At 43.2% G+C, this 12535-nt stretch overlaps 1 protein-coding gene across 2 annotated transcripts in view; it reads left to right on the top strand.

Annotated features, from left to right (window-relative positions):
* Window positions 1–12535, top strand: part of ttc27 (tetratricopeptide repeat domain 27) — a 157482-nt gene that overhangs the window by 119227 nt on the left and 25720 nt on the right. For both annotated transcript variants that reach the window (XM_084076719.1, XM_084076718.1), the window contains 3 exons: window positions 5877–6104; window positions 10640–10750; window positions 11536–11588. In XM_084076719.1, the coding sequence (XP_083932845.1) occupies window positions 5877–6104; window positions 10640–10750; window positions 11536–11588 (392 nt within the window). The remainder of the gene's footprint in view (window positions 1–5876; window positions 6105–10639; window positions 10751–11535; window positions 11589–12535) is intronic.

The raw sequence follows: 12535 nt of genomic DNA, 5'->3' as shown, positions 1-12535 counted from the left end.
AATGCATTGTGTAAAGCAGGTGAAGCCCAGTGCGTGTTTGCAGACTTGCACTTGCTTTTTAGTTATGGCAATATTGGAGCCTCCATAAGTGATTTTGGGGGATTTAAACCACTGAGGATGATTCTACAATGCCTTTCGTGCCAAGGACCACGGTCCCCGCCGACCCCCCCCCCCCCCATCTGAAAAATGTAAAATTATTCAAACACTTTCAAGACTTTGTTCAAAAATAGCAGATGTATATCTGCTATTTTTTTAACAGCCAACGCTAAAATCTAAAATGACACAGATGCTTTCCCGGTTTTAATGGGTTAAACCCAAAAATGGTCAAAAATGCAACCAGCTACAAGCTCATAACACGGTGCATTGCGATGTGTATATTTATACACATACAGTACATGAAGTACACAAGCAATATGTTGCTTATTGAACTAGCAGTCAAGCACTCACAGCATGCACTACACAGAGCAACCGCTTTCCCTACTAGCTGATATAAGCACAGAGATGCAAGTGGTTATAGAATGCTTCCCGTAGAATGAGAACTCCTCCACACACGCTCGCACACGCGCGCCCCTCGTGCTCGGTCTTCCAGTTCCAGGTGAGGCGGATTGACCTGCACTTGTCCCCCACTCCCCCTCTCTCCCAGGCCCCTGTGTGGGACTCGGTGCTGCAGGGCCTCCCTTATTGAATTACAGCTTGTTTTGTCTCTCCCAATTTGATTACCCAGGTGCATTCGGCTCAATAATAAAAGTCCTCTGCTCCTAAACCATGTGGTGCCGAGGGGCGGCCAACACTCCATGTAACACGGGGAACAGAATAGCCAGGCAATCCATTTGTCTGGGCCTGACTTGGTTTCAGTCCAGCACCACGTCTCTCTCCTTTTTGGACAAAACTTTCTGTTCTCATCACTCTGTTCCCTGCAACACCCCAACCCCCCCCCCCCCCACCGACTCCACTTTCTAAATGTATGAGTCTGACCCAGGCACACCGCAGAAAGCCAATGAGGTGGAGACGGGAAAGGAATACTGAAGAAAGTCTAAACTTTGCTGTCTCTGTTTCCTTCCTCATTTTGTCATCTGAAAAACTGTGTCTGTTTGTTTTTTTGTTTTTTTATTGTAGCAAAACAGAAATATTTTCTTCAGACTGGACTTTCAGGCTCCTTTGAAACATATAATAAGGCTCCCCCCCCCCCCAGTTTCAGCTCAATTGGTTTTCTTTATAATTTTCTCCCAAACAGACAGCATGCATTGTTGTTGCCTATAGCAGCTGAATAAATCTATCAAAAAACATAGCAAATTATATTTCTATTCATTTTATTGTTTACGTAAATTTTCCACATGTGCCACAATTTCACTTTCATTTCCACGACTTGACAAATGGTAACATGGTTTGAATGACAGCTGTAATAGGTATGTTAGATTGTCTTGGTTTGATGCACTTCGCTTCTCCGCCCAGTGTGTAGACCAATCAAAGGAATGCACAAAGATACGCAGTGGGAAACGCACACAGACATACTTGTTTTTTAGTTCTGGATTACAATATCATTGCATCATCTTCAATTATCATAATTGGTTGGGTGGTCTGTGGATTGATCGATCATTAATCTCTAATTGGAAAATGCATTGTCACTTACAGTGCAGCACAATGCTGATAATTTATTTTTTCCATTATAATGGAAAAGTGAAATGGCCTCCAGCACAAGTTTTGTGTTGGTGCACAAGTAGTGCAGATCACTCATCTGTTCACTTGTTCCGGCAGTGCAAATTTCAGAAGGCTATCTACTGTACAGTAGAAAATTAACATTTACCAACATGTTTGGTTGACCTTGATGTCCATATTGGCATTACTACACACACTATTACTTTACTTATGGTCCAACCACATAAAAACATGTGTCTTCATGCAAGAAAAGGAGGTTCATTACGTATGTTGTTGTCCAAGGCAAAGCATGCACATCCAGGGTTTAAGTTGACCGCTTAAACCATATATAATATACAGTATAATGTACATCAAATTAGGAATATTTTTCACAGAATGTTTCCCATTATGACATGCTCAGACTTGGGCAGCTATTGTTTGTGTGGTTAATAGCCTAGTCCAAAACACAAGTTTGAGAAATGGATGTTTGACACTGGCACATGTTTTAAGCACCTCTGCACAGCACCAAAGGCATAGTTAACCTCACACCAACATCCCTGCCCCGGCTCTGCAGACAGTGAATCCATTCACACATGCGGGACGTTCATCACGCATAAATGTTATTCAATTTCGTGAAATATTCAAAGCTTGATTGGATTTCTCCCCTCTGTGTGCCAATGCAGTGTGGAAACTGATGCTCATCTTGCATTAAAGAGCCCCAACTTGCACCGCAAGACAAGGCCCATTTAGAAAAGCAACAGATATAGCCAAGGCTTGATTCCACTCTAGACCCTTTTTTACGTAAAAGGTCAGTGAGTGCACTGAACCCCTTATGTGTTCAACCCAGCACAATAAGCCTGTCTGTGTTTTAGTGAATGTAAAGAAATACTCAATGCCCCCAGTCTTTCTCTCCCACACACACACACCTCTCTCTCTCTCTCTCTCTCCCTCCCTCCCTCTCTCTCTTCTCTCACTTACTTTCCTTCTGTCTTTTCTCTTCTCCTTCGCCCTCCTTCTCTCTCCCCTCTGCTTCTATCCGAGAAGACGCACACGAGGCATTGCAACTAGTGGCTTCATTCCAAGGTCATAAAATCAGACCTCCTTTCCCCTCCTTTATTCTCTCTTGAAAGGCAAAGTGAAGCTCATGTGTTCCTTTCCATTCAGACAGTCCGTCTAAGACGAGCTCATTGTCCGATCATGCTTTGGTTGTACGGAACACGTCAAGGACACCCTGATGAAAGCCATAGCTAATCAACTAATTTGCTGTAAGTAGTTGACTTTTTTGCATTGATGTCTTGGCTTCTGGAATAATCTTTTTTCACGAGCGTACTCTTAAGTGACAATAATTCTCTGGCTGTCATCTACGAGGAACAAAAAAACTTGCTGCAATCACAGAAGTACAGTATGACGTATGGGTACACGGAACGTGCACAGTGACATGTTCTATCAACCTGGAACATAAATCATGTACCTGGACAGTAAAACCTCTCTTGCATAAGTGCTCTGGCTGAGAGCTCATTTATACATCGTTGTACGACATGCATACAGTAAACACAGACAGAGGTTTCTGGAATGTATGATGGATAGGGCTGTAGTGAGAGAGCAAAGGGGTAGAGAAATAGGAAGAGACATGTGAGACATCATACTGTAGGAACCTGAACTCATTTCCTTGTGACCCACAAGGAGCATAATGGTCAGTGTACTAACTGGCTGCACAACCAGGAAACTCCTTTAAATCCCTACGGTTTATTGTCTCTGCCAATGCCAGAGACTGTTTTTGCTCCTGTCCAAGGTTCAAGGTTCAAGGTTGTACTTTGTTGTTACATCTTGTGTACAGGTACATAAGAGTAAAACTTATTTTGGTTGGGCTTCCTTCAGACAAGGCAGCAGCATAAGTAATAACAATAGAATAAAGAAAACGTAAAAACGTAAAGTGCAAAAAGAGAATGAAAAGAGCATTATCAAATTAAATCAAATGTACATGTACGTAAAAATAAAGAAAAAACTTGGTATGTTGTATACACCACCAGCATTTTTCTTCAGTAGCTGTCACCTAACTGTGTAAACAACTTCACAGTATATTCTACATACAGCAGATAAGGTACAGCAGGTGCAGTTCAGGCATAGTAGTGCAAGAAAGGGATGGATGGTTGGGCCGCGGAGGGGGCAGCTTAGTATTTCCCTTTGCCTTGGTCCGTCCGTCCCTGCGTCCGTCCGTCCGTGTGTGTGTGTGTGTGTGTGTCCGTTTGTCTGTGAACAGTTCATCTCCGGCACGGTTGGACCAATTTTTCACGTTGGCCCATTATAGCGCCACCAGGAGACCAATTCTTGCACATTTGATATTACTCCTACAGATTTTATGCAAACCTCATGCAAATCGATACATCTCTATAGTCATACGATAAAGACGTTTTCAGATATGTCATATTCCATCCTGATGGCCTACGATTGGCTTCCATAGTTTGCGGGGGTGGCCTTTTTTGCACAAAATGCCACAAATCATGAATGAAGCCGTGAAACTTTACGCACGAATGCTACCCTCAATTTTTCAAATAGGGCTAATGGTGGGGCTAGTATAAGAGGTCGATTCATGTTTTATCCTACAACTCTTGAACCGTAGATCATACAATCAACATTATTTTAGCTCTGCACCACCGGACACCCAGGCAACCCCATTAATTAGACTTTAGACAACTTCTCTCAATCTGCCTGGACACTATTTGGTCCTTCTAGGCTGCTGTCTTCTCTCACTTAACAAGGTGAATTAGCGTATTTACAATGACCTGAACGGCCTTGGACATTCAGTCCAAGGAAATTGTTGAGAGGATTTTGGTGAAGGCCAGTTGAGTTCATTGACTGCTCCTTAGCACGGGCAGATTTGAGTTGTCTGAAAAGAAAGGCTAAGTTTATTGTAATTTGATGAGCCAATAAAGCTGATAGAATGTTTGATAGAGATATATAGTGATAGAAACTAGGTTCTGGGTGTGATGCAGTACAATTCTGTTTGGGGGATAATAGTGCTTCATTTACTTCATGAAGAAGCAGAGCCTTGACATTCAAATATGATGGGCTTTGCCATAGCCATCCATTACTCCAAGGTACCAATATTTAAAGTTACAAAATCACCTAATGTATAATTTAACATTCATATTTGATCTGACAACCGCTTTATAGTCTGTCAGATTTTCTGCTTAGCATATAGTACAGAAGATGTTCTTTTTTTAGCCTGGTACAGTAGATGTACAGTGAAGAGAATATTGATCGGGGGGCTTGACCCCAACAGCAGCGGCACACGTCACAATCTCAACTCAAACAAGGGATTTTTAGTCTTTTCACTCTCTGGGAATTATCTCTGCTGGAGAGCAGGTGTATATGTTCGCATTGGTTTGACCTGAACAATTTGCTACAAGGGAATCACTGCTTTTGTTTGATTTGAAGTTGAGTTTCCACCGCTAAGTATTATGGGTAGTCAAAAAACAGTCTAGTGTAAGGACCATGAAGTGCACTTGTTCTTCAGGTCATCTGTTCGTCACTGCACTCTTCTACGGCTTGTATTCATCGCTCTCAAACCTTGTTCCTAACTTTCTCTTTCTCTTCACAGATGTACACTTTTTTTTAACCCAAAAACCTGTTTTGTTCTCTCTACATCACGTTTCCATTCTTCACACTCTTTCCTCCTCCTCTCCTGACACCTCTCCTGACATCAGCAGCATCCACCCCATAATCCCTCTCTGCCCCTATACCTTTCTCTCCCCTCAATCCACACTTTCATGTTCTTCCTTCTTGGCCCAAATGCTCTTCCTTCTTGGCCCAAATATACCACTACCCTCTTCTCCTACACTCTCCCACTAACTTCCTTCGAACTATTTGTTCCTGTCCCACCCATCTTATTTTCACAAATCTTCTCTCTCTCATTCCTCATTCTCTGGTCTTGGGCCTCCCTTCATCGCGTTCAACCTGGCATCCCTTTTTTGGCCATGTCATAGGTAAAGTGTTTTGAGCACTGTTTCTTCATCGTGTTGTTATTCTTTGTCAAAGGTTTGTTAACACTCATGTTTGGCCAACACGTACTCAATTATTCCAGTAAGCTCGGTATCCTTACTTTGGAGAAAATATAAACAAACTAGATGTAAAAAGCAATGTATTGACGTTATTGATAATGGTGGTATGTTGTGTGTGTGTGTGTGTGTGTGTGTGTGTGTGTGTGTGTGTGTGTGTGTGTGTGCGTGTGCGTGTGTCAGGCAGAGGAGATCTTGCGGCGGGAGTTGGAGAAGAAGGAGACTCCCAGTCTGTATTGTCTGCTGGGAAGTGTCTTAAGGGAGCATCAGTACTATGACCGGGCGTGGGAGCTCTCGGGTCGGCGCAGTGCCCGTGCCATGCGCTCCAAGGCCCTACTGCACCTGCGCAACAAGGAGTTCCAGCAGTGCGTGGACTGCTTCGAGCAGTCTGTCCGCGTCAACCCCTTACAGGTACAAACACTGAGCTACTGTACAAGAACCTGGATGAATAATGTAATAATACATAACCAACCCTTGTTAACGGTCAATAACCGCTAACCGATTAAAATGTACTATTTAGAATGGACGAATGTGTGTGACTCAAATGTCCGGTCCCAAATTAACACCCACCAGGACTGAATTTGCAGTCACGAAACTGCTACAGGAACCCAGTATAACCACATCCGGGTAAATGCATGGTAGTCTTTTGTGAGTAAATTAGAGACCATCCTCTACTCTGGCCGGTAGAACCACAATCTACTAGATATGCCGTGGTGCGTCGTGTGTAGCAAGTAATTGTCTCAGTAATCAAGCCATGCAATTCTTGATGGATGCAAAGCTAAAATATTAATTCCGATCATAATTTTATAGCAATTGTTTGTCAGCAAAAATACATTGTTTTGACATTAAAATCCTATGGCATCACAGATTAGCTTGTCAACTTACTGAAGTGTGCAAGGTTCCTTATCTTTCTGTGTTACGTGTGTAAGGCAGCAATCATAAAGCAATTTGCAGGTTCATAATGTGGCGGCTGCCTACAGCCATCATTTTAGGGGGAACAAAGTACCTTCCCCGACAAAATCACGCGCAGGTGTTCGCCAGGTCAGGTTGCCTACCCAGGTTTCGCAAATTTTGGTGGTCAGTCATAACCAATTAGAATGGAATATAAGAAATCTGAATGATACATCTTGATCGCATGACTCCAGAGATAATGAGTACCAGTTAAATTGGTACACATTATCCACACAAATGTGTAGCAGTAGTAGCAAAAAGTGTGTTTTGAAGAAAATGCTAAATGGCTGAAAATGGCTGCAACATTTTACGCTGATCAGTCCAACCGTGCTGGATATTAGCTGCTCAAAGTTAGACGGACAGACGCTCACACACGGACGAACGGGTGGACGGACAGGAGCCAAAACCTTGTCTCCAGCCTTCAGCCTTCCGGCCTGGCAGAGACGATATAAATACAAATGTAACCATTTAACTGATAGTGCTGTATTAATCAATCAAAATTATTATTGTCAGCTAACGGTTAAACTGTAAATGATCATCCCTACTATAAATGTATGCACAATGCAAGGTCGACTCACACTGTGGTATACAGTAACTTGTTTTTAGCACTCTCTTCCTTATACAGTCTCACACACGCGCATGCATGCACACACACACCCTTTCTTTATTTAATCCATCTTTCTCTCCCACCCTCATCGTCTTTTATGCTCTCTCTCTCTATCTCTCTCACACACACAAATACACATTCTCATCACACACATACACTGCAGCTCATTTGCTCATACTGTACACATTGAAATATGCTGCAGCAATGCAATCAATATTCATTAGACACTCTTATCAAATCCAAAAGGCAAAATCTTTGCAAACATTGCTAAGAGCATAACGGAACAGCAGTCCAACAGTCATTTCCATCTAATTCAAACAATCCTTTTTGGATTTCAGTGAGTCATTATTTATTAATGCCAACACTATGCAGTGTTCCAATATAGATTATTTTTCCATAAGAAAACACAGAGAGGAGTTTTCACAACGTAGTTTTCTGGCAGATGAGTGAAAATACAAACACATCATTTGGGAGATTTGTTTATTTATTTATTTAATTTAAATAAATCGGATGGAGTGCATTGAAAGGGCAGATGTGTAACCTAACACACATTTCAGACGGTGCACACACACACACAGACACACACACAGACAGACAGACACACACAGACACACACACACACAGACACACAGACAGACATCACATCACAGGCAACACACACATACTGTACGTGATTTTCAGGCTCTGAGGAAGTGGTGTCTGGGATTTTGTCGCTACCCAAGTCTGCTTCTATCTCACATGTGTCAACCAGGCTTCAGCCTGTGCACACTGACTGTAAATGTGAGAGTGTAAAAATGTACCAATGGAAAAGACCCATCTGGGTCTGAGTAAATTAACCCTGAGAATTTGACTGAGGCCAGAGCACAATGGAGGAGATGATTGGACAGAAAGGGAATGGTGGGGAACGAAGATTTGGAAGAGGGAGCGAGAGAGAGGGGGTGTTTTGGAGGAGAGGGGTTTTAAAATTATGCAACCTGCAGAGATGACAGTGGAGAGGAGAGGGGAGGAGGAGGAGAGACACAAATACGTTAGAAGTGGGTAAGGAGGAGACGGGGGGGGGGGGGGGGGGGGGAGAGGAGGAATGTATTAATATGTACTGTAGGATGAAAACTGAGAGGTCACAATGAAGGAAAGTGGGGGCTGTAGTTGAGCAATAGAGCAAAAACCCAAAAGACGGGGTCTAATAATGGATCTCAGACTTCATGTGGCCATTCTGTAGCATCAGTTTATTTATGACATGTAGACCAGATGGCAAACGTCACTGTCAAAGCTGTGTCCCTTCTCCCGGGCATCTCCATTGTAACCTTATGATTTTGGACATTATGAGATAATATCATTTGACAACACTACCCAGTATTTCCGACAAGCTGGAAATATTCATAGCATTTCCAGGAACAGATGTCAACAAGACGTGCGGACTGCAGAAGTAATCTGATGTGACGTCAGCATGTCGATACACTGCAGTTAAAAAAAAGCTCTCGTTCTCAAAAAATACTACGAAATACAATCTGGTTTTAGTAGTTTCAAATGATGTGAGCTAATTTATGTCAAATAGGGTTACAATGGATGGAGAGCATGCCCTGAGACCCACTTCTAGACGGTTGGCCTCCTACAGAGCTGTGCTGTCAAAACTGACCTTGGATGAGGAGACTGGTACAGTAGGTGAGAGCAGGAATTGAAAGACAGGGAGGCGCTAAGAAAAACGTAAAAAAGCAACATGTAGTGAGCTTGTAGGTCGACTATTTTTGCTATTTTGGCATGACGCCGTTGTACGACAATGTATAAAACAGGGCTTAAGTAGTCTGAAGAAGACTAATTGATTTAGTTCATTCTAAAAAAATCTATACATTTTTATTCATACATAAAAAAAATGCACATAATGATTATTTGATTTTGAAAAAAATAGAATAATCACTAAGAATATAATCAATAGTTGCAGCCCAAGTGTCAGTAACACTTCAGAGAGTCAGAGAGGGGGAGTGAGGAGTACGTCTAGTGAAAGTGGCATTGAGTCATGGCAGGGGGGCGGTGTCCTATGAAGGAGGGGTAGGGGGTGTTTGGTTCAGTATCACTCTGGAAAGTGGAGGGAAGTGAGCTGATTTCCTGTTGTCCTGCACTCTCCTGGCCTCTGTCTTTACTTAATTAAATGGGTCATCCCTTAATAGGAAGTCAGAAATTAACTTGTTTGGCCACGGTGACCTGTACTGTCATTTTGCACCCAGTGTTGTTGATGGAATTACAGAGGCTTTCCGGTAGCCGGGCTAACGCTTTGACTTGGTATAATACAGATGATGATGCTGGTGTTCACGGGCCTAATAAACACGCACTGCAGACACAAAGCACATACTCACTAATCTCTCTCTCTCTTTCCCTCTCTGCCTCTCACTCGCTTACTCTCTCTACCTCACACGTAAAGTACCGGTCTTTGCTGCGAGAGCAAACGGAAGCCACTCACTGTCTCTTCTTGTCAGACCTGTCGAGAGAAACGGAGACCAAATGAAACGGGGAGAGGAGCGAGAGAGGGAGAGAGAGAGACAAAACAAGACAGTGACAAAGAGAGAGTGAGAGTGAAAGAGATGGAAAGAGACAGACAGACGTTGAGGGAGGGAGGAAAGAGGCCATTCCTGAAGACTGACAGTGGGGCTGATTTGCATAAACGGGGTCCTGTCAGTCAGTGGGCCAGGGGCCCCCAGCCAGCGCTGTCACTCTGGGTGTCTGACAGGTGGGCCACCGCCCAAGGAAAACTTTCCCCTGTACTCGTCCACGGGTGGAGCGCACGCAGACATTTTCTTAAGGCTTTTTTTTTTCTTTTCTTTTAAGTATTATTAGTATTTTTCCTACGTTATATATTTCTCTCCTGTGCCACGTGCGGTGATGAGGTTTCACTTAGCAGGAGTTTAAGAAAGCAGAAAAGCTGTGCATGTTTTTGTACTGGGGGGGGGGGGGGGGAGAAGCAGGTTTGTGTGCGACAGGTCAACCTGGCAAAGCACATGCTGTCATATGTTGATACGGATGTGATCAAATAGTTGGGTCATTTGTTTGCCCTGTGATTTTCACTCTTACAGTAAATCTTACAGATTTGCACTTACAGTAAATCACCAGTAAATCTTTTTCTAGCAAATGATTTGGGTATTAATGTATTTGTACTGTTCTTTTTTACTATGCTCATGTTTTATGCATGGACTGACATTTCGGTGTGTGTGTGTGTGTGTGTGTGTGTGTGTGTGTGTGTGTGTGTGTGTGTGTGTGTGTGTGTGTGTGTGTGTGTGTGTGTGTGTGTGTGTGTGTGTGTGTGTGTGTGTGTGTGTGTGTGTGTGTGTGTGTGTGTGTGTGTGTGTGTGTGCGTGTGTGCGTGTGTGCGTGCGTGCGTGCGCGTGTGTGGTGTCAGCTGGGGGTGTGGTTTTCCCTAGGCTGTGCCTACCTAGCCCTGGACAGCGGCAATGAGCGTTATGAGGGTGCAGCCAGAGCCTTCCAGTGGTGTGTGAGACTGGAGCCGGATGTAAGTACAAACGGCACTCACTGCTCCTAATTTATAGAATGGGTAGATGCAGAGGACACATTTCATGTACTGTATATGCAATTATACAGTAATACAATAATGATTAAGTACTTAATTATTATTAAGTACGGTTGCTAAGCAGCAACGATTGCTAAGCTAAGATTGGACAATGGCCATTGTCGGGTGGGACTCAGTTATTGGTATATTAGGGGTTCAGTGTCTTACTCAAGGACACTTCGACACTAACTCTGGGGGAGCCCACGATCGAACTGCAAACCTTCCGGTTTCTAAGCGGTCACTCTACCACCTGAGCCACTGCCGCCCCATAATGAAGGAAAGGACAAGCACTTTGTACACCGGGTGAACATAACAGCGCTGTAGTCCTCCATAACTCCCTCATGCACTGACCCGTTCTACCACACACACACACACACACACACACACGCAAATACACAGGTTCAAGTCCACTCCCTTTTCCCCGTAACCTGTGTACAATGCCTGCAGTCCTGCTGCAGCTTTTCCAATCCCGCTTAATGACCCATTGTGTGTGTGTGTGTGTGTGTGTGTGTGTGTGCGTGTGCGCATGGCATGGTAAGCCAATGTCCTTTAGCGGACCACTCGGCAGAACCCATTTGTGCTCGATGGGGCCTGTAGGGCCCCTGGTCATTCTTCCAGCGGTTGCCTCCTAAACAAACCCCCTGTGCTTACTTGTGTGTAAACTTTAAATTGTTTTTTTCTGTCCTCCTCCTCCTACATTGCGTCATCTCTTTTTTTTTTATTATCAGAATGCAGAGGCTTGGAACAACCTCTCCACGGCTTTCATCCGCCTTCAGAAGAAGTGAGTAAAAACATTTTTGTCTCAGAGGGCAGGTTGATAGAGGTGTGTGTGTGTGTGTGTGTGTGTGTGTGTGTGTGTGTGTGTGTGTGTGTCAACGTAAAAAAGACAGCACGCCACTGGACTGACATTTCCACTAGGAAGGCAAATAAGCGTAAAATGAATCAGTCTTTCCACGCCATGCACATGACAACAGTTTATGCTACACGGCTCATGGTTTGGCCACGAAACATTTTCGGAAGACAAGCGAAGCGAAAGAACACAGACATCAACATCTGACAGGAAACAACCAGGTACTCTATATGATGTCATTAATTCTACTGGATACAGCATTCACTGCTTAGACATCTGTAAAATCGAGAATCAGAATCAACTTTATTGTCACATCACGCGATTACAGGTACTAAGCCGATGCCCATTGGGAACAACAGGCACGATGCAAAGTCGTGCATGCGCCTTCCGTTAACCTGTTTTACCTGTTGTCTGCCTGTGTCCCTTTTATGCCCATACTGTATATGTAGATCTCTGTATCTATCTGTCTGTCTGTCTGCCTGTGTCCCTTTTATGCCCATATATGTAGATCTCTGTATCTATCTGTCTGTCTGTCTGCCTGCCTGTGTCCTTTTTATGCCCATATATATATATATATATATATATATATATATATATATATATATATATATATATATATATATATATATATATATATATATATATATATATATATGTATACTGTATATACAGTATTTATTATGCACTTAACATTTGAAACAAATCTCAAAGTGCATACAGCATTATGTAGACTGAATCTATATCTGTCTGTCCTTGTCCCTTTTATGTCCATATATGGCCTTCCCTGATGTCATCAGTACACGCTAATCTATCCTCACTGACATATGCAGTTGATCGGTCGGCTGGTTCTCAAAATATGCGAAGGACAGATACACATT

The sequence above is a fragment of the Gymnoscopelus microlampas genome (genome assembly GCF_963454915.1).
Source record: "Gymnoscopelus microlampas genome assembly, chromosome: 13".
NCBI lineage: Eukaryota > Metazoa > Chordata > Actinopteri > Myctophiformes > Myctophidae > Gymnoscopelus > Gymnoscopelus microlampas.
Note: the sequence above shows the minus strand (reverse complement) of the source record. Positions and strands in the feature narration are given on the sequence as shown.